General features: G+C 39.1%; 1 protein-coding gene across 6 annotated transcripts in view; it reads right to left on the bottom strand.

Moving 5' to 3' along the window:
- Nucleotides 1–23,859, bottom strand: part of CSNK1G1 (casein kinase 1 gamma 1) — a 200,067-nt gene that overhangs the window by 53,184 nt on the left and 123,024 nt on the right. For all 6 annotated transcript variants that reach the window (XR_005018588.1, XR_005018587.1, XM_036841605.1 and 3 more), the window contains one exon: nucleotides 21,998–22,067. Coding sequence is in view for 4 of the 6 variants with exons in the window: in XM_036841605.1 (XP_036697500.1) it covers nucleotides 21,998–22,067 (70 nt within the window). In the remaining 2 variants the exon portion in view is untranslated. The remainder of the gene's footprint in view (nucleotides 1–21,997; nucleotides 22,068–23,859) is intronic.

Raw genomic sequence — 23,859 nt, 5'->3', positions numbered from 1 at the left:
AGGACCAAGGACAATGCTGGTCCTGGATCTGGCTGGCCTGAGGTGAGAATCCTGGACTTCTCAGTCCTGTGAGCCAAGAAATTCTCTCCCGCCCCACCACTCCCTCCATTAAGTGAGCTTGAACGCTATCATTTGAAAATGGAACATGTCTAGACAGATATGCATACAACACTGCAAAAATATCCTTGTGCCTACATTTTGGGGCATGAATACAAATGTATCTTGAGGGTAGATTCCTTGAAGAGGAAATGCTGAGTCAAGGGTCATGCACATTTAACATTTTAGTATATGTTGCCACATTGCCAGTTCTAAATCCTCTTTGGTCCCTGGTCTGTTTCCAGTGCTGGGCCTCTTTTCACGTTTAGTACTACCGTCCTATTACTTAAGTATCCAGGCCCATAGAGTATTTTAAAATGTTTTCAGAAGCTGCCTTGACTCATTCTTCCCAAAGCCCCAGCACTAGGTTATCTCCTCTCTTACACATAGTCAGCAGTAGCATGTTTGGAGGAGTCTCCTAGGTTTTTGTCAAAATTATCATTGATATTTCAAAGTCAGGAGAATCCTTCTTCCCCCATTATTTGTTCAACACTACAATAAGAAATTTCCACTCAAAGCATACTTGCATCACAAAAGTCTATTGGCCATAAACTGCTTTACAGTTTATGAAGTGTTTTTATATAGGCCTTCCCATTTAATCCTAACAAGTACATACAGGAATTACTATTCTCATTTTATGGGTAAGGAAATTCATTTGAAGTGACTTGCTCAGGTCATACACTGAGTGGTATAGCCAAGACCTAAAACCCCACTTCCGCCTCCAAGTTTCAGGCTCTTTTTTTTTTTGCCCGTGCTGTGCAGCATGTGGGATCTTAGTTCCCCCACTAGGGATTGAACCCTGCGCCCCCTGCGTTGGCAGCACAGAGTCTTAACCACTGGACCGCCAGGTAAGTCCCCTAGGCTCTTTTACTATACCACATATACCTATCTGCACCCTGAAGTCCATGGACATCTAGAGTGGCAGCGAGGACTACTGGGTCACATTACTTTCATAGGAGATTAACCAATTTAATAAAGATTCAGTAAAACGTAGTCTGTGTATGAACCTAAGGGACAATCACAAGATATTGATGATGTTGATAGGTTATGAACTCAAGTAATAAAGAAAGAGTAATTTTTTCCTTACAAAAAGCACAGGTAAGATTCTATCAGGAGTGCATTAGTAGTATTTTTCTAATACAACTACCAATCTTTAAATTAAACCTAATAAATTAAACATATCATTAGGAATTCAGAGGGCAACTTGGCATATGTTTAGATTAATACAGAAAGTATAAAAAGCAGATAAGCATATGTTTTCATTAACTTTGGACCCATTTAACAAATTTTTCCCAGAAGTCTCCTGATTGAAAAAACAAACCCACTAAACCATACAGTCTAATCATAGCACAGAAGCAGAGTGTCCCCTATTACTGAACTCTCTTAATACTTAATACCCTTCCTTAAGTGTCAAAATAGCCATGGAATGCCGCGGAGCAACTAGGCCCGTGAGCCACAACTACTGAGCCTGTGCGTCTGGAGCCTGTGCTCCGCAACGGGAGAGGCCGCAACAGTGAGAGGCCCGCGCACCGCGATGAAGAGTGGCCCCCGCTCGCCACAGCTGGAGAAAGCCCTCGCACAGAAACGAAGACCCAACACAGCCAAAAATAAATAAATAAATAAATAAATTTATTTAAAAAAAAAAAATAGCCATGGAAGAGTGAAGTACCAAGTGTCACCCTCATTTTCTGAATGGGAAAGTGGAGGTTAACTGGCTTGCCACAGAACCGGTCAATGGAACAGATGCTACAGCCTGCCATTCTTTCCTCATTTGAGCCTTCACCCAAACACCTCTCCAGTCAGAACAGATGTGACCTGGTGGAACATTTGAGATGACCTTATAATTTTGGTCACTGAGGAGGCATGAAGACTTCCAAGGAGGCAAAGTGAACTTACTTATCTTGCTGATTTTCACTTAATCTAAGGAATAAGTGCTGCAACGTCCCTGCTTCCAGTTTCAAATTCATTTAAGTTTAAAATGTCTGGTAGTCAGTTTGTCCATTCATCAAACATCACAAGTGAGAACAGAGTGCCCAGGGAACAATAAAGAGAAGCATATAACCTTGACTGAAGGGACTGGGGACGGCTTCGCAGAGAGCGGGGGTTATAGGCTGAGTCTTGAAGGATGGTTAAGAGCCGATTAGGTTGGAGTGTGGGGAGAGGGAATAATCTTGCAGGCTGAGGGACCAGCAAGCATACAGGTAGCTCAAAGCACAGTGGCAAAAGCAGGGTAACAGCTCTCCGAAATCAGAAAAACTAAGACTATTTTACTCTCACCTGGAGTTTCTTTAAATTCTGAACCACCTACTAGTTAAGCAGATGTCTCTAAAAATTATGGCAAAGGCCATTAACAAAGTTGAAAAGGCAGAGATATCTGAGTAAATAAAAAGAAGATCAAAAGAATGAAGAAAAGGAAAAATAAGGATTTTATCTGAGTATTATACACCCATATTGCCTTAGTACATCTTTAATAACAGAACTAAGTATACACTAGGACCCTAGCATTGCCTTATAACAGTGCTAATAGAAATATAATGCAAGCCATGAATGAGAACCATGGATTTAATCTAAAATTTTCTAGAAGTCACATTTTAAAAGTAAAAAGAAACAGGTAAAATTAAGTTTAATAACAGATTTTATTTAACTCATATCTAAAATATCATCACCTCAACATGTAATCAATTTAAAAATTATTGAGATTGCAAAGCAGAAATAGAGTCACAGATGTAGAAAACAAACTTATGGTTACCAAAGAGGAAAGGGGGGATGAATTGGGAGATTGGGATTGACATATATACACTACTATATATGTAATAGATAACTAATGAAAAACTACTGTATAGCACAGGGAACTCAACTCAGTGCTCTGTGGTGACCTAAATGGGAAGGATATCTAAAAAAGAGTGGATATGTGTATATGTATAACTGATTCACTTTGCTGTACAGCAGAAATTAACACAACATTGTAAAGCAACTATACTTCAATAAGAATTTAAAAGAAATTATTGAGATATTTTACATCCCTTTTTGGGATACTAAATCTTTGAAATTCAGTGTGTATTTTAAATTTATTTTTATTTTATTTATTTTCGGCTGCATTGGGTCTTTGTTGCTGCACGCGGTCTTTCTCTAGGTGCAGTGAGCGAGGGCTACTCTTTGTTGCGGTGCGCGGGCTTCTCATTGTGGTGGCTTCACAGGCTCTATGCACGCAGGCTTCAGCAGTTGTGGCTTGCGGGCTCTAGAGCACAGGCTCAGTAGTTGTGGAGCACGGGCTTAGTTGCTCCGCAGCATGTGGGATCTTCCTGGACCAGGGCTCGAACCCGTGCCCCTGCGTTGGCAGGCGGATTCTTAACCACTGCGCCACCAGGGAAGCCCCCAGTGTGTATTTTCTACTTAGAGCACATTCGGATTAGCCACATTTCACGTGCTCAGTAGTCATATGCGGCTAGTGGTTCAGCTCTGTAAGGAGTCGTGAAAGATATAAGTGAGGCTGACTTACATACAATAATGGAGCAGACAAGAGGTTCTGTACTTAGCAATCTGTATGATCCCGACCAAGAAGCTTTCTCCAGCCCACAACCCTCTCCTTCCTCTGAAACTCTCTAGAACTGCTGATTCTGCTTACCTGGAGCCAATCACAGGTTGTCTCCCTTTTAGAATGTAAGTTAGTGGGGGCTTCCCTGGTGGCACAGTGGTTAAGAATCTGCCTGCCAATGCAGGGGACACAGGTTTGAGCCCTGGTCCAGGAAGATCCCACATGCTGCAGAGCAACTGAGCCCGTGCGCCACAACTACTGAGCCTGCGCTCTAGAGCCCACGAGTCACAACTACTGAGCCCGCGTGCCACAACTACTGAAGCCCGCGCACCTAGAGCCCGTGCTCCGCAACAAGAGAAGCCACCGCAGTGAGAAGCCCGCGCACCGCAACAGAGTAGCCCCCGCTCGCCGCGACTAGAGAAAGCCTGCGCACAGCAACGAAGACCCAGCACAGTCGAAAATAAAAAGTAAATAAATATAGAATGTAAGTTAGGGGCAATGCCTACTCTTATTCACCACTGTATCCCCAGGGCTTTAGCTTAGACCAGTATTTAACCCAAGTGGAATGCTCAGTGAACACCTCTTTAATAAATGTATGAACAGACACATACCTGCCTCTGGGCCTTAGCTTATTTTATTCTTGGAAAGCTTTCTTTACCCTTCTATTTGAACATGTTCGAGTAAATTATACCTCTTTTTGAAAGTTCCGCCCCATAGCTACCACCCTCTTTAAAAAGCCTTCCCTGTTTTCCATAATTAGAAACCATTTTTCCCTTCAGAACTTCCATATAATTTTATAGGTAACTTAAAAAAATAACATTCCACACATTCTGTGTGCGTTATAGTTACTTACATACCTTAGTGAGCTCCTTGAGAGTAGTACAACAATGTTTTACAAAAAACATTATGAAAGCTCAATAAACATTACATTTGCCTTCCAATGGGCAGTGACCATGTTATTTATAACTCTGTGGCCCTCAAATTACTCACCGTAGTGCTATGGACACAGCTGATGCTGAGTTCTTGCTAGTGAAAACTTCATCTCCTTGCGCTATGACTAAAGTAATTATTAGTAAGAGACTCTACAGGTTGGTAAGAAAAGATGAATTAAAGCAATATGAAGCATAAAGAAAGAGGAAAATGGAGAGAAAAGTTAAAAGTGTGTCAGACTGTTGAAAGCACAAAAGAGCGCAGAGGTGTACAGAGCTGACAAACTCTTCTTTTAAGTGGGTGGAATATAAAGCACTTACTTAGAAGTCGTTGAAAGATGAAAATATTGGTCACAAATGTTAAAACTTGATCTTTTTGTTGGTTTTTGTCTTAAGTATGCATATAGATACATTATATTCTACAAATACAAAAGGGCTTAGCTAGCAACTGGATTATCATTTTGATAACAGATGTGAGGCATTATCTATCTTCATGTAGTCTGTTACTGGAACTTAAGGAAAATATTCTCTCTCACAATGACACTGAGAGACACTGGAAAGGAATTCACTGAGTTTTAATACAAGACAGTAGATACAGGCTTTCACCTTCTCATAACGCATAGGAATAATTCACTTCAACGACTCATCTCTTTCATTCCATAGTACTCCATAGCTTTGGGGATGCTAAATGCTACCTTCTCTCTTAATGATTAACCTTGACAAACTATGAGTTAAGGAGGGGGAGTGACTGAGGGCTGTGGTCAGTCCTATGATGGTCACTGAGACTTCTGCGGCTGCCCTCCTTCAAAAGGCATTCTCTAAGGGCAGCCACTAAGCTATTCTTAATGTCTGAAGAATGGCTTTGAAGACATAGAAGGAAGAGAAACATGCAGGTACATAGTAAGAGAGATGTGAGTAAAGACAGAAAAGTAAAGTATGATCAAGAATTAAAGGGAGAAAATGATATCAGAAACTTTAGGGTCTGTGCAAACTTATAAGCAAGCTTCCTCTGACAGGCTTTGGTGCTTGACCTTTTCTAAACCTTTGCCTGCATAAGCACTGTAATAGTTTTCTGGAACTAATCACCACACTCCAGCCCAGGCCACAGACATATAAGTTACTTGGGTCTATTTTTGGAACTCTGCCTTCTATTTTTCATGAAGATCCTTAAAAGAAGTCAAAATCCAAATAACAAATTCTGCCTTCACACTGAGCAAATATCTCTAGCAGTTCTGTACTTTGCGAAACAATGCACTGAAAAGGCGTCAGTACTTTGTGTAACTGTGAGGTGCATGCAGGCCACACAATTTCTATAATAAACTCACGACTCCCTATTTGCAATTAATGGAATTACTGGCCCAACAAGTCTTCACCAGCCAAGTATCTAAAATAGAAGTGGTGCTTTTTTTTTTTTTTTTTGCAGGAGATAGGAATAAATTTTATGTATATAATTAAAGGTAATTACTCTCTATGCCTCATGTGACTTAGAGCTGTTTGAGAGTTTTAAGGAGCAGAGAAGGGCCACACGGGTTTGGCTCTAACAGATAAGCAAGTCTCTCACAGCATTACATATGAACTTTTATGCTTATATTTCACGATACTGTACAGTACATTGTTAGCTGTAACATGAGAAATGTCCCAATGCTCGAAACTATGGAAAATAACACAAAGGACACACAACCATAGAATTTATCCTAGTCCAGAAGTGTACTGAGTGTTGGGCTTCAGAAATATCTGTTCCTATTTATGGTTAACTACTGTAGCTAGCTAATAAAGGTTAAAAGTCATGAAGTTTTGTCCTTGGAAGAACGGAAAGGAATTCATAGTGCTATCACGACTAAATTAGCTCCATCAAAGACCAGCAAACTAGTACGGAGTATGACAATTATGCCTTTCCAAGCCCAGTAAATGAAACAATCCTTTCTATTTTTGCTTCACAAAATTTTTGCTACAGATTGGATTTATGCTGTAACATCAATAGAAGCATTTAAATGTCCTTTTAAAATGTTTTCTGGACAAGGTAGGTAGATTTGGAAATGTACACACATGCACACACACTCTTTAAGAGGAAAAGATGAAAAGCACAACACACTTTCCCTTGTCTGAAGTTTGCTCCATATACTGTAAGACAGAGTTTTTTTGTTTTTTGTTTTTTTAAATTTATTTGGCTGCGTTGGGTCTTCGTTGCTGTGCGTGAGCTTTCTCTAGTTGTGGCGAGCGGGGGCTACTCTTCGTTGCAGTGCGTGGGCTTCTCATTGCAGTGGCTTCTCTTGTTGCGGAGCACGGGCTCTAGGCGCGCAGGCTTCAGTAGTTGTGGCGCACGGGCTTAGTTGCTCCGCGGCATGTGGGATCTTCCCGGAGCAGGGCTCGAACCCGTGTCCCCTGCATTGGCAGGCAGATTCTTAACCACTGCGCCACCAGAGAAGTCCCCCAGAGATTTTTTTTAAGATTGAAATATAGTTGATTTACAATGTTGTGTTAATTTTGGCTGTACAGCAAAGTGATTCAGTTATACATATACATACATTCTTTTTATATTCTTTTCTGTTATGGTTTATCATAGGATATTGAAAATAGTTCCCTGTGCTATACAGTACGACCTTGTGTTTATCCATCCTATATAAACTAGTTTGCATCTTCTAATCCCAAACTCCCAATCCATCCCTCCCCCACATCCCCTCCCCCTTGGCAGCCACAAGTCTATTCTCTATGTCTGTGAGTCTGTTTCAAGACGGAAGTGGTTTTCATATACCCGTCACGGGCTCTTGTTACTGACTCACCGACTCAAGCACACTTTCATATTTAGGTTCTTCCCCCTGAGAGGAACAACAGTGACCCTGGTGCTGCTCCTTCTGCAAAGTATATCCAAATATACTCCTCATCCTTTACCCAGTGGACAGGACTTTAACTTTTATGTTTGTTTTTAATATGAGGTTTCTGCTGTTGCCCTGATGTTTATTTATTTCAAATATGCCACTCATGCTGAAAGGAGCAGGTCCTTCAAAGGGTGAAAGTTTGGCAGAAATGGCTTTAAATTCATCATTCCAGACCCTTCTAAGTATGAGAAGCTCTGTCTCTCTTAACACAGGCCCAAAGCAGATTTTTCTCTTAAGATTATTCTTTTCCAACAAGTGTATGATAAGTACAATAAACACAGGCACAATCAGCAATGAAAGAGGGAGCTCTTTTTCTGGGAGTACGCACTGCCCTTTGCCAGGACATCACACGGTGGTTGTTTTCAGGCTCTAGTCCCCACTTTGAGAATCTCAAGATGCTGAACTGTCTTAAGGCAAAATGTTTTGTTTTCTAGCAACGGTTACATGAAGAGAAAGAAAAGTATGGTCTGTGAGTCCACCATTTTCTTGTCACACTGTCAACTGTCTTCTCCCAGTTCTTAAGCCACATTCTTAGAGAACGTGCTCTGTGCTGAGCGGTGGAGTCCATGTGATCCTGCGCACCCTCATCACGGCACTGGGACCAGAACTGGAAGGCTGTTCCAAGCTAAGTCAGCCGGTCTCCTTCCTAGGAACTTGCATTTTTTTTGGCCACGACGTGCGGCATGCGGGATCTTAGTTCCCCGACCACGGATCAAATCTGTGCCCTCTGCATTGGAAGCGTGGAGTCTTAACCACTGGACCACCAGGGAAGTCCTGGAGCTTGCAACTGAGATACAGGACTCCAGTCAATCTCTGCTGGTGCTTAAATGGAGAAGGGCTGCATAAAAGGCTTTCTTCCACCAAATGTTAAGGAGAAGCAGAGAAGGCTGGTAACACATAGCAAATGAAGAGGGCTAACAGAAGCCAAGGCATAAATTTTATGACCCTAAGCAGAAGGAGGGTCAAATACAGTGTCAGAGTCCAGAAGAGTTAGACAGAAAGCCAGGGACAAAGGGCAGTTGTTTTGGTTCCTAGAGGCTTTCTAAGTGCTTTGTTCCAATCCCTAGTGAGACCTGTATATTTCCTTCCTTGGTTCCATGATATGTCCCTATGATTTTTCAGTAAATTCTCCTTTAGAATCATAGCTAATTGGAATAGATTCTGTTATTTGTAATCAAATGGTGTTTACCAATACACACACATAACTGTCCCTCTTCCTCTTCTTTAACCATCACTTCCTAAACACTATGTGCAAGACACTACACTAGATGCTTTAGGGAGAGAAGAAAAAAAAAAAGATAAGTAAGACACAGACTCTCTCCTTAGGGAGCTTACAGATAGAAAACAGAGAGGCAAACAGCTAACATAGTACTAGGTCAAGTCTTTCATAAAAATTAGCAACAAGAAGGAAGAGTGAGACATGGAATGGCGTAAGCATCAAATCCACTTACTTAAATTTAATGATATATGCTTGGCCAAAAAAAAGTTTAAGAAATTAAAAAAACTACCATATTTTGAAGATGCATACCTTATTACATAAATTCTGCAGCACTGTATATACTAAACATCCATACCATGCATATTTACTGAGTATGATCATATACACAGATCCAGTTAGACTACACTCTATACGCCATGGGCAATTTGAGAGATTTTTCAAGGCTGACTCTGATTATGTGTGATTTTCACCTGTGTGCTAACTTTAGCTCCTGACCTCAAATGTGACTACACTGTGTTTAACAGTTGGTTTCCTTAGAAAAACTGTCACCCTTGAAATCCTAGCATTTTATTTATTTATTTATTTATTGGCTGCGTTGGATCTTCGTTGCTGCATGCGGGCTTTCTCTAGTTGCGGTGAGCGGGGGGCTACTCTTCATTGCGGTGCGGGGCCTTCTCATTGCGGTGGCTTCTCTTGTTGCGGAGCATGGGCTCTAGGCTCGCGGTATTTAGCAGTTGTGGCTCGCGGGCTCAGTAGTTGTGGCTTGTGGGCTCTAGAGTGCAGGCTCAGTAGATGTGGAGCACGGGCTTAGTTGCTCCACGGCATGTGGGATCTTCCCGGACCAGGGATTGAACCTGTGTCCCCTGCATTGGCAGGTGGATTCTTAACCACTGAGCCCCAGGGAAGTCCCGAAATCCTAGAATTTTAAATAAGATACCTATAAACTAGTATATAGGTGTGAGGTATGATCTGTGACAGCTGGTGGTGGTCTAGTTATTGACTGATTATTAGGTTATCCCAGCAGCTAACTGAACTGAAATACGGTGTTCTGAGAATTATCTTAGGATTTTGAACAAAGCTTCTATACTCAAATTAGGCTACGAAGCTCCTATAGTTGATGGTGCCTCAATACAGGAGACATGACAAACATAGATGGGCCCCAGCAACTTATTCTCTAACATTTTTTATTATCTGCCTAGAAATGTTTTCAGTATCTTCAATATTTCAACTGTTTTCCAATCATAATATCCAACTTGACATTTAACTCATTCTATCCCTTTAGCATCTCATCTCTCAAATCCATATTGGATAATAAAGCTAAAAGAACCTCAGCATTGTGTGAAACTTACACCTTCCCATTTGATAAACAGACCCCCACCTTATATTTAAATCAGAAAATTTTTTAATGAAAATATATACATAAAAAGACTAAGGGGGACTTCCCTGGTGGTGCAGTGGTTAAGAATCCTCCTGCCAATTCAGGGGACATGGGTTCGAGCCCTGGTCCCAGAAGATCCCATATGCCGCGGAGCAACTAAGCCCGTGTGCCACAACTACTGAGCCAGCGCTCTTGAGCCCGCGAGCCACAACTACTAAGCCCACGTGCCATGACTACTGAAGCCCACATACCTAGAGCCCATGCTCTGCAACAAGTGAAGCCACCACAATGAGAAGCCCGTGCACTGCAACAAAGAGTAGCCCCCGCTCGCCACAACTAGAGAAAGCTCACGCACAGCAATGAAGACCCAACACAGCCAAAAAAAAAAAAAAAAAAAAAAAAAGACTAAGGAAGTACACATGAGAATAGTAGTTTTGAGTAGAGAGATTAAATCTTTCTATTATATATTTTTCTAAACCTTCAATGATATTAATTTTCTCTATAACTTAACAAAATAATTTTTTAAGTGAAAAAAAATTTTCCTTTGGGCAAGCTGCACACAGTTGTAAATTCCTTCTTTAAAGTTACTCTCTTTTGGGACTTCCCTGGTGGTCCAGTGGTTAAGACTCCGTGCTCCCAATGCAGGGGGCCTGGGTTCGATCCTGGTCAGGGAACTAGATCCCACACGCATGCTGCAATGAAGATTCCACATGCTGCAACTAAGACCCAGCACAGCCAAATAAATATATTTTTTTAAAAAGTTACTCTCTTTTTTAGGTAGCATAGTAAGAGATCTAGAGTCCTATCTTTTCTGAACTATAACTGTTGAGAGTAGAGCCAAGCAAAAAGTTGACAAATTATGACAACTGTTTCAATGTGATTGTGTCCAGATAATTTTCTACCTGCTGATGGGCCATTTATGTATGAAGATGTGCACTACTACAGCCATTATATTCATGAGAACCACACATAATTCCTACCTTCAAAGGGCTTAAATTCCAGAACTTTTGCCAGGCAGTTCTTGGATGCTCTAAGTTTGTAGGTAATAGTGAATATACATGTCTCTGACTGTACACCAAATCCCTGTAGAAAAAATTTGGAGGACTTCGTTCTAATATCTTGAATTATTTATTAGTATCTCTATTCTGCTTCCTTAATACAGTTAATCAAGAATTGCTAGCATAAGCAAATAAAGAAGACGCTGAGATCTTGAAGAGGAGAGTGTACACATAAAAGAAAGAAGCTGCCACTTAACTTGGTGATCTCACTGCCAGTGAAATCCTGCTGGAAGAGTTTATATACTGAGATTTCATCAATTTGACATTTGTTGAGTCTCTTCTTTGGATTAAGTGATATGCAAATAATACTATAATGAATAAAAGATGCTTCTCACCCTTAAAAAGCTCACAACCCAGGGAACCCTCCTACATTGTTGGTGGGAATGTAAATTGGTGCAGCCACTATGGAAGACAGTATGGAGGTTCCTCAAAAAATCTAAAAATAGAGTTGCCATATGATCCAGCAATCCCACTCCTGGGCATATATCTGTAGAAATCTATAATTCGAAAAGATATATGCACCCTAATGTTCACTGCAGCACTATTTACAATAGCCAAGACATGGAAACAACCTAAATGTCCATCAACAGATGAATGGATAAAGAAGATGTGGTGCATATATACAATGGAATACTACTCTGCCATAAAAAAGAATGAAATAATGCCATTTGTGGCAACATGAATGGACCTAGAGATGATCATACTATGCGAAGTAAGTCAGAAAGAGAAAGACAAACACCATATGATATCAATTATATGTGGAAGCTAAAATATGACACAAATTAATTTATCTATGAACAGAAACAGACTCACAGACATAGAGAACATACTTGTGGTTGCCTAGGGGGAGGAGGGTAAGGGAGGGATGGATTGGGAGTTTGGGATTAGCAGATGTAAACTATAATATATAGAATAAACAACAAGGTCCTACTGTATAGCACAAGGAATTATATTCAATATCCTGTAATAAACCATAATAGAAAAGAATATGAAAAAGAATGTATAACTGAATCACTTTGCTGTACAGCAGAAATTAACACACATTGTAAACCAACTATACTTCAATAAAATAAATGGAAAAAAAAGTGCTCACAATCCAGCAGCATATTACACTGTGAAAAGTCCACAGAATGAGGGATATGGCTCTCTCTCTGTAAGTTCTCTCATTACAGCGCCTCAAGGGTAGAATGTGGACTTTCCTGGTGGCTCAGTGGTTAAGAATCTGCTTGCCAATGCAGGGGCATGGGTTCAAGTCCTGGTTCGGGAAGATCCCACATGCTGCAGAGCAACTAAGCCCGTGCACCACAACTACTGAGCCTGCGCTCTAGAGCCCACGAGCCACAACTACTGAGCCCATGCGCTTAGAGCCCGTGCTCCACAACAAGAGAAGCCCTGCACCACAACGAGAGTAGCCCCCGTTCGCCGCAACTAGAGAAAGCCCGTGCGCAGCAACGAAGACCCAATGCAGCCATAAATAAATAAATAAATTTATTTTTTAGAAAAGGGTGGAATATATATAAGGAATAAGGAAGTATTCCTTGCGGTAATTCTTTTTTTTTTTTGGCTGCACCACTCAGCATGCAGGATAGTTCCCCCACCAGGGACTGAACCGTGTCCCTTGCATTGGAAGCACGGAGTCTTAACCCCTGGACCACCAGGGAAGTCTCGAGGTAATTCTTATGTTATGCAAACTGAGCTAAGTGATAAAAAAGAATAAGGAGGGCTTCCCTGGTGGCGCAGTGGTTGGGAGTCCGCCTGCCAATGCAGGGGACACGGGTTCGAGCCCTGGTCCGGGAGGATCCCACGTGCCGCGGAGCAGCTAGGCCCATGCGCCACTACTACAGAGGCCAACGCGCCTGGAGCCCGTGCTCCGCAACAGGAGAGGCCACGGCAGTGAGGGGCCCGTGCGCCGCAGCGAAGAGTAGCCCCCGCTTGCAAAAGCCCGCCCGCAGCAACGAAGATCCAGCGCAGCCAAGAATAAATAAATTAATTAATTAAATTAAAAAAAAAAAAAAAAAGAATAAGGAGTTTCGGTCGCTGCCATGTTAGAGCAGAGACCAGCAAACTATATAGTCTTTAGGTCAAATCTGGCCCACCTACTTTTGCATGATTAGAGAACTAAGAATTGTTTCTACATTTTTAAATATTTGAAAAAAATTTGAAGAATACTTCATAAGTGAAAATTACATGAAATTCAAATTTCAGTGTCCATGAATAAACCTTTATTGGAATATAGCTCATTTGTTTACAAACTGTTTATGGCTATATTTGTGCTACAAGGACAACAAGAGCTGAATATAGATAACACAAGTTGAATAGTTACAACAGAGACAAGTGGCCCACCAAGCCTAAAATATTTACTATCTGTTCCTTTACACTGTCTGGCTTCCTAAGAAATCTCACCTTCTACACTGGAGGCAGGAGGCAGCCCAACCATCTGTATCTTTCATTTTGGGGGGCAATGACATTCACTAACATTCCCACAGACCACTGTAATAAACCTTACTTGTGATGTTTCAGTAGTTCATCACTAGTAAGACCACTTCCTTTGAGAATTCAGAGATGAATCCAGTTATGATAAGGACCAAATACTAATGAATCCTTTGGCCTGGTCCTTGCATAGTGGTTTCAGTTCCATTTTACAAAACAAAAATAGGTATGACAATTGGATTTTTTTTTTCTGGGGTTCTTTTCCAGGTAGTACAAGATGGCTGTGGCCAAGTGTCGCCTCTAAACTGGCACGAAAGGCTGTGGAGTTGTAGAAGCAAAAGTGGTCATTCTCACCAAGCAAGCTCATAACTGTATTTCAACACGACCACATTCAGCTCCTCTGAAAGAAACAAACATCTCCCTCAAGATCACAGATGTGATGGGTTCACCACAGCAGAATTCTGCTCTATTAAGTCAGAGAAAGGACTGGGAAATATTAAGTCACTATTGTTTGAGAATCCATCAAAAATTCTTCAAAAATGAAACTGTTATCTCTTCATTCTGATATTTTTCAAAGCTATAAGAAATGTAAATAGGATATTTCCATTTCTACAGGAAAGTTAGATCTTTGGTTTCAATGTAAAACAATACTGCCTTGTGTTTATATAGCACTTTTTCCTTAAGGATTCAAGGCCTTTACAGACATTACCTCATTCATCCCTAGAAGGTCTGCAAACTCAATAAAAAAGAGGAAGTTTCCCGTTACATGAATAAGGAAACTGAGGCATAGCAGGGGCACAAGGTTAACAGTAAGTCACAGAAAAACAGTGGGAAAATTTGGGCTAAACTTTTCTCCTTGCTCCCATTCTTGGCTGTCTCCACTTATGCACACTGCCTATAATTAGAGATGGCAAGTGTCTAAATCTCTAGCTCTCAAAATGTAATTTCAAGACTGCCCATTTAAACTAATTAAGATTGGTTTTCCCTGAATTTAGTGGTATATGTCTCCTCTCTCTGTAATATCTCTGGCAGAGAGACTTCTGAAAAACTTATATATGGCAAGAAAGAATCCAGATTTCACTTTCTTTTACCAAGTTCACTATTTCATCCTTTCTTCTCTTGTTACGAAAACTTTCTGCCCAACTGGAGACGAAAACGTTTCTTCTCAATTCCTTAAAGCACTCCTAACTATTGAACATCTAAGCTGACCCATGTTGTTTGTAACTACTCTTGTTGTATGAATCACTTCTATTTTCAGTAAAATCCCCATCTTTCCAGCATCTCTTCACATGTTCTTATTTTTTATTTTCCTCTGTACTGCTTCCTGTGTTTGCCCAGCCTATTTATAATGTACTCCTAAGGAAGTCCACAACACTATAGGACAGTTTTGCCAATATCACACTTTCTCATGATTTTCTTCAGATTTATGCTTTATTTCTCTGTTGAAGTAGAACCATGTTCCTGTTAATTTAACAGTTGCCTAGATTCAAAGCTCTTTTTCTGGTACCAACCTGTACCTCCTATCTTTTTTCATGACATATAAAACCATTCCTTCCCAGAAACTTCAAAATTGCAGAGTATGAATACTTCTTTTAAAAATTTTATTGGTGTATAGTTGATTTACAATGTTGTGTTAGTTTCAGGTGTACAGCAGAGTGATTCAGTTATACATGTACATGTATTCTTTCTTTTTCAGATTCTTTTCCCATATAGGTTATTACGGAATATGAATACTTTCTTAATTCATAGCATAAAGGTTTCAGTGGGTGAAAATGGCTTGGGTGGGGTAGCTCTGAGCTCCTCAGTTGCACACATGGCACAAGTATTCAACCAAAATGATTAATTTACTTTGGAAAGAAATGTTTCAAAACGTAGATCACCCAAGGCCATAAAAGATTTTGGAGGTAACAAAGGCATGAAATTTGGGGGCACCATATGAAACAGGAAATCCTACTGTTTCACTGGGGGAAAGTTCTGGGGCTTTGCAGCAATTAACACTTTTACAACTATCTTCCACTATTCTATTACAATTAGGCAAGGGATAATGGGTAGAAGGTGCCAGGCATCTGGCCTCTGCTCGGTATACACATAAGACAGAAATCTGTACGAAAACATGGGACAAACACATTCCTAGCTCAGGTTTTCCTATTGTGTGACCCTGGGTAAAGTAAGTTACTAAACTTCGCTGTGCTCAAAATGGGAAAAATGAAATAACCATATAAAGTACCTAGTGGGCACTTAAGTTCACTTGCTTTCTCTTTCCAATGAGATTTTGCCTGGGCTTTGTTACACTGTGAAATTTCATTAAGTATCTTATTGTCTTTTTAATTTTTAAGATTTTATTTATTTATTTATTGGCCTTGCCATGAGGCTTGCGGGAGTTCCCTGACCAGGGATATAACCCGTACCTCCTGTAGTGGAAGTGTGGAGTCCTAACCACTGGACCGCCAGGGAATTCCCTTTTGCTGTCTTTAATTTGAGGATTACCATCTCCTTTACAAGAAAGCCAAAGCGGAATAGTCATTAGCAGATTAGAATAGCTGCTGAAAAGCCAGGACATGGCAGCTCAGGCTTAGATTGTCTATGATATGATATTTATTCCCAGAGCCCCTGAGAATTTTTCCCAGGCAGGTTGCTGGGTGGAAGTGGAATTAAATGTTTAACCAGAGCACGATGAGTTCCTCTACTACCTTTAGGATCTCTCAATACAATTAAGAAGGCTCCAGAAGCCAAGAGGTCATTGTACTATCTGTTTATATTATAAATTAGGCCTTTCCAAATGCCAAGTGAAGTGATGGGAATTTACCATAACCTAGCCTACTACTTTTACTAAAAATGTCAAAGCTATTGTTCAAAACCACTGTTCCTAAGAAACAGCTAACTCGGAGAACAGTAACAGAAGGCAACTTTATTGCTCCTTCTGGCTAAGTCAGAGGCCTCCACCAGACTTTATCACTTGCACTCTCACTTCTGTCTCTAGAATCCTATTTTCTTGCCATTTGCCTACTCACCCCTCCCCCCATCTTCTTTGATTTGCTCCTGCTCTTGCTGACTCATTCCCTCTCCCTTCCTCCCTCTCTCTCCTGCCACTTCAGCTGCGTGCTTGGTTCTGGTTTATTCATCTTTTACTTAATTACCAAACATATACTGACCCCTATTATGTGACCAGTCCCTATCTAGCTATGAACCTTCATGCTCCTACTGTCCCTCTCTTATGTTTAGGCCTCCTCTCTGTTGAGGCCACTGGTTTTGCCTATCTCTGCCCCAAACCTGTCATCCACATGTCCTGTTCCTGTGTGTTAGGACATAAGCAAAAGTGGGAGGTGTGCTGGATAAAAGATTTGTTGGCTGGGAAATTTAAAAACTGACAATGTATATACTCTCCTAAGTAAAAGGACACTCAGAGCATAGGGAAACCTAAAAACATTCCCATAACAGGAAAATAAGTTTGAGACTTACCCATGGTGACTATAATACAATTAACCCAACATTGATCACTGAAGAAAATGATAAGAAAATAAGAAAGATGGTTATAACTCACTGGGTGCTTTCATCTGCTGAATGCAAGGCTTACAGTCTTTAATTACCATGATTAAATACTGTTCTTTCTTGTGAAGCTGGCCCATTGTACCAAACAAATACTGAAGCTACCAGGAGGGCAAGCCAGCCCCAGGGAAGCCAGAGTCAATCTTTAAGTCCCTTATTTCCAATCTTGTGTACTCAGAACAACCTATATACAAAGTTACATCTGAAAAGAAAAGTATAATTGCGCTCAGTGCCAAAGCCCTTTGTACTGTGAAAAATCAAAACAACAATATAAGAGAAAATGAAGCAAAAATAAGACAAAACTGAATAATGTATTTGGTTTAGTCACCGGAGAAAACCTAAAACTTTGATGTTCCAACAGTGAGGAAAAGAATAATATAATAATTTTTCATAGTCATTACATATAGTTGCAGAGTTCACATTTTAAAAATACTGTTTTTCTTTGTAATAAATTTGGAAATTCTCCAGCAATATCAGGCTCAATAACTGAACCATAATTTGCAAATAAAAATCTACCCCACCCGCACACATCCAAGTATGTGAAAATAGTAGATAATGTTCCCATTTGGAGTCACTGACTACTGGGTGTCCACTTTGCCAGGCTTATATTTACGACGTAATTAACTTAGAAAAATAAGTTTATGTCTTCTGAGACTGAGTAAGGCCCCAAGTATAAATATCTGCACCAGGATGTTTTTTGCATGGTAACATGGTCTTTAAAGTTTTTAATACAATCTCAGTGTTCAAATAGGTCTTAAAAAGTCACGTATTCTAACTTTCTACCCAGTGCACAAATCTCCCTTATAACATCCAGAATGCATAACTGTTTAACTTCTGCCTGAAAACTGCCCTCCTGCTAAGAGACAGGAAATCCTATTGTGTAAGACAGCTTATTCCAGTTCACAATTTGGTTTTTTTCTTCCTACAAGAAGGTGTTTGGAAAGAAAGGAAACACAATATTGCACCACTTTATCATCATTTGTTGACCTTATGCCTGAAACTGTTAACACATGGCTCCAGATAAATGGGGACAGAAACAGGTTGCTTGGTGATGGAAGAGGTAAGAGAGAAACCATAAATCCACTGCTGCAGTCTTTTAAAAAATTAGCTATTATAATAACAACAACAATACAATAATAATACATGATCAGGGCAAAAAATACAACCAACATGAAAGGATTAAAGTGCAAACCTAAAGACTGCTTCCCATTTCTAATCATTCTCTTCAAAGATAATCATTAACTTTTTAATATATCCATTCAGATATTTTCTGTGCTCATGCGGACATATCTGTATTATATACGTTTTTCTTGTATTACAGAAATATAATCATGCTATACTGTTTTGCAAAACCTTTTACTTAAAAAATATACTGGGGCATCTTTCCATGTTAGTACACAGGGCTCTACTTTCTTTTTAATAGTTAATTCCATGGTATAAATATATCACCATTTATTTACCCAGATCCATATTGATGACATTTAGATTACTTTCACACTGTTTTAATTGTTATACAAAGTCAAACTTATCTTACTGAAATTTCTTTCTATAATTTTTGTTCTGGAATCCTTTGGAATAAACTTAATCTATCATTTAATAGATCTTTAAACATTTGAAAATCACCATCGTATCATATGGGGAGTAAATGGCAGAACATATGAAAGAAAAGTTTTGAGTTATACACTCAGGTATCAGAAATCAATAGGAGAAATGCTTTCTTCAAATAAAAACAAGCTAAAAGTCTGACAGCACAAAATGCATGCCTAAATTACGGTCTACAAAGCTGACAGGATATTATACAATGATTAGAAACATGTATCTAATGCAGCATCAAGACAAATGTTACAATGTTCAGTGAATGAAGACATGCAATTAATTGCATGTGAACTGAGATTAACTATGAAATATGTCTGCATATGAAAAAGAGAAATATTCAAATAAAATGTGGCTGAGTTAGGGTGATAAGAACATGGACCACCACCTCCTTTCAAAATATCCTTTAATATTTCATAATTTGGTTTCTACAATAAATGAAAAAGGAAAAAAATGGTAGCTTTTAGGAAGACCAAAGTCCTCAGTTTCAAGACTCTCAAGGCCCTCCTCTTTCTTCCCTGATTATCTTAGAGATAACCTTCATAGTAAATAATCAGGTCTTGAAATTCTTGATGGCAAAGTTACAATCAGCAAAGAAAGCTTGAACTGTGACTGTTCACTGTAGAACACGACGGTATAGAAGGGAAGAAGTTAGAGATCAAACAAGGAAAAGAAGGGACAATCAGGAAGAGGTCCACCTTAAACCATGTTCACAATCAGCCAGTACTACCATTTTTGTTCTATCTACACATGAGTAGAGAACTGGTATGAATTTCCAGATCATACAGTCAGGGCAACGTAGGGGTCAAAAAGCAAGGTAATGAATAAGACTTTTGTACTTAAGGAAAAAATGGTCATATTCTCAAGCCAACACAGAAGTTCTTATTTTAGGAATTTAAAGTCTCAAGCTCTGGTCACAATAACTATACCAGTGTCCTTTAAATTCATAATCACTCATTTCTCCCCCCAAATTTCATCCATTTATTTAGTAAGTACTGATTAATTCCTTGAACAAACCTAAGTCACAATGGGCTTTTTTTTCTTTTTAAGTATTCCTCGTCATGATACCCAAATAGCTTGCAAATCTTCAGCCTGTGCTGAATAATGACAGACAAAGCACCAGTGAGTAAAACCAATGATTGGATAATTTTGGTTTGTGTGCTTTTAGCGTGAAAGGTTGTTTATTTACAGTGCCACAACATCACCTTGGTTCTGAAGAGAAGGGCATGTGTGCTCTAGCTGCTCATACATTAACTACTGATGAGTAACATTTGCAGCTGGGAACTTCACTCTAGAAAAATAGGAAGAGAAATGCTTGTGCCTGTAACTTAGGAACAAGCTCTAGTGTTCATGCTCACATTTATAGGGAGACATGGTGAAATCTTGTCTACTTTGTCAACTGATCTACTTTCAGAATAAATTTCCTGGCCTCTCGCCTTCTGAGACGGCCCACACTCTGTGGAGTGTGTTTCTCCCAGGGCCATTCTCGCCTTTTGAGACGGACCACATTCTGTCTATGGAATGTGTATCTCTCTAAACAAATCCACTTCTTACCTATCGTAAATAAATAAATAAATAATTTCCCTTTTTTAGCCATCCCCAGGGAATATTTTTCTTAATAACTTGGCAAAAATCTAAAACGCATGCTTATCAAATCTTCCTAAGTTCCTTCTGTCACCAGAATTCTTCCCAGCTTCCTATTATGTGAAAGAACTATGTAGGGTCCTGAGATACATTTGAGACACCAGGGTGAAGAAGGCACAAGCCTGTTCTTAAGGAGCTTATAGTAGTCTTAGGGAAGGGGCAGGGGGGATATGCAGTTATAATTAAAAAACAGTCAATATGTAACCATCAGTAACAGAATTAGGATTGAAAAGCATCCCAATACTTAGTAATAATGGGATAAAATAAGATGACACTTAGGAGGTTCAGGTGATCAAAATCAATTATATAACCAGAAAAATTCAGAAAGCCTTGGTTGATGGCAGCTTATGTAAAAAAGACATAAAGGTTTCAACTGAGTAGAACTCCATAAATGCATAAAAGTCAACTATGTAAAATGGCTGTTAAAATAGCTCACCTAAATTAATAGAACTATTGTGTCTAGATCAAGGAAGATAATAATCCCACTGTCTCCAAATCCAGAGTTATTGGCGCTGTTTTATGGGGCTCATTTAAGAGGAACATCACAAAACCAGGAGTGTGTGCGTGTGTACATTCATGCTTCCTGGTGGAACAATGACAGTGAAGTACCTGTCAATCACATAATGCAAAAAACTGAAGGAATTGAAGACACGTAGCTTAAAAGAAGACTTGCAGGTGAGCAGTGGAGGGGCAGCATATAACAGCTGAGATGAACGCATTTGAGCTGTCTGCAAGAACTCATGTTAGGTTCAATGAAAGACAAATGCTCATCCTGGCCTCCCTAGGTTTTGACTATGGCTGATTATTGCCATGGTCAGGGTATAAGATGACTTGAATAACACCCAGTGGCTCTTATATAACTGTATATATTTTAGGAAGTGAAACTCAAATTCCTTCAACAGTACCTTCAATAATGGTACTTGAAATAGAAACTATGTTTCAGTCATTCACAAAAAACTGTCACATTGAAGAAGCATAAAGCAGAGGAATGTCTATTAATGTCAAATAATTAAACTAGCACTGAAGGATTTCATCTTCTGCAAAAGGAATCCTATGGGTTCAACCTCCTTAGGGTTGGTAACATTTGTTCAGTCAATATATTTCTCTGTAAGCCAGTAAGATATTTCAGAAATTTGACCTTTTTGGCAAAAAACAGGAATGTTTTTAAAAATTATAAACTTAATTTTTTAAAAATCCTCAGAGGTCATAGGTTATTACAATCATATAGATAGGTCTTCCAAATTAATGAGAACAATAGATAAAGTGACAGTGTTAACGTATTTCAGAAGATATATTTTAGTAGTATGTCTTTAAAATGGATATATAGTCTCAATGTGGTAAAAACAGCTTGAAAATTACCAACACCTCCTCCTTTCTTTCTGTATACACAAAGGAATGAAAAGAGAATGAATAAACTACCAAAAAGCAAAAACCATACCATGTGTATTTCAGGTGGATGAAAGCGTTCACAGGTTGGTTTGTGGGCAGGCATGGTAGCACAGACCCCTAATCAACTCAACTGCCCTTCTAGATGCCAGAGAGTAAGTAGCTTTTTAGTTGACTATGTGTATTTACCTATCCAGCAAGTAGGGGAGATACATGGTCTGGCAAAAAGGGTAGACAAGAAAATTTACATGTGTTAGGGCTTCCAGCTAAGCTATATGCTGAATAAATGGAGGAAACATTGACTTACCTGCACTGCCGAGCTGTTTATAAAACCTGTACTCTAAATGAAGCTGTGGAGCACGTGATTTTATTGGTTCCTGAAACCCAAGAAGAGAAATTGTGATCAGATTTAGACAGTTTTTTCATTCCTAGGTTTTCAGAGTAAACCAGGGCTAAGACCACTTAATATTTTAGAGATGATATTCATATATAATAGCATTTTCTTACCACAATTTCTCTTTGAAAGCACATCTAGGGGAAGATGAAGCTGAATTATATACAATCCCTGCCATGGATATTTAAATAAAAATACTCTGTATGAGACATCACTCAAGGATAGCTCTCTCACCATGAAGTATTCTTCTGAAATACATTCTCCTAGGAAACCAGGTGCCAAATCTTTTAATTAAATACCAGCAAGTATTTCCTTCTTGTTTTATTATGAATTTTGGGTAGTAAATGGTTTTATTATTTATAGAAAAATGATATATGCTCAGGAAAAAAATTTCATACACACAAAAATTAGAAAGAAAGTAAAAATAACCTGAGATCCTATCATTTAAAAGAAAAGCACTATTAACATTTTGGTGAATGTTCTTCCAAATATTGATTTATACATGTATTTATATATAATATAGACTCAAAAACGTATTTTAAATAAATGAGAGCATACTATATTTGGTGTTCTATGTCTTTAAATTCAACATGTGATGATGACATCATTCCATAGCAGTAAGTAAAACTATATATTATTGTGTGTGTGTGTGTGTGTGTACATACACACAAACCTTAACTTTTGGACATTTGAACTGTTTTCAGTTTTCAATATTATGAATAAAGCTGTAGGAACAGTGTTATGTATATTTATTTTTACACTTTAGAGAATTAAAGACTGTAAATGCAACTAAGATATGTAACTTGTAACTTTAGTTAATACAGTGTTCAAGTTTTTAAAAATAGAGTTTTCTAAAGAGCCCAAAGATAAAGCAGCCATACTACCACACTTTGCTCTATACCAAACTTCAAGAATTGGCTGGCTAATCATTCTGAATTGACAGTATATCAGGCAACTAGTTAACAAGAAAATCAAACATTACCCTGAAAGATACATCTGTGTATCCATTAGGATGGCTAATATCAAAAACACAGAAAATAGCAAGTGTTGGTAAGGATGTGGAGAAATTGGAACCCTTGTGCACTGCTGGTGGGAATGTAAAATGGTGCAGCTACTGTGGAAAACAGTACAGCAATTTCTCAAAAAATTAAATATAGAAGTACCACATGATCCAGCAATTCCACTTCTGGATATACACCTAAAAGAACTGAAAACTCAGACTCAAAATGGTATTTGTAGACCCATGTTTGTTGCAATATAATTCGCAATAGTCAAAAGGTGGAGGCAACCCAAGTATCTATCAACAAATGGATGGATAAATAAAATGTGGTTACATTTTGTTCCATATGTGTGATGGCATATTATTTAGCCATAAAAAGGAAGGACATTCTGACACATGCTACAAAATGTATGAACCTTGGCGATGGTATGTTAAGTGAAATAAGCCAGACCCAAAAGGACAAACACTGCATGCTTCTACTTATATTAGGTACCTAGAATAGTCAAATTCATAGACAGAAAGCTGAATGGTGGTTGCCAGGAGCTGGGGGGAGAGGGGAATGCTGTTGCTGTTTAATGAGTACAGAATTTTAGTTGAGGAAGGTGAAAAAAAGTTCTAGAGATGGATGATAGTGATGGGTGCACACCCATGTGAATGTACTTAATGCCACTGAACTGTACAACTAAAAATGGTTAAAATGGTAAATTAGAGAATCAATTCCTTATCAGATATATGATTTTCAAATATTTTCTCCCATTCCATGGGTTATCTTTTC

The sequence above is a fragment of the Balaenoptera musculus genome, chromosome 2 (assembly GCF_009873245.2).
Source record: "Balaenoptera musculus isolate JJ_BM4_2016_0621 chromosome 2, mBalMus1.pri.v3, whole genome shotgun sequence".
In the NCBI taxonomy this organism is placed as follows: domain Eukaryota; kingdom Metazoa; phylum Chordata; class Mammalia; order Artiodactyla; family Balaenopteridae; genus Balaenoptera; species Balaenoptera musculus.
The sequence above is the reverse complement of the archived record's forward strand: the minus strand, read 5'-3'. Positions and strand labels throughout refer to the sequence as shown.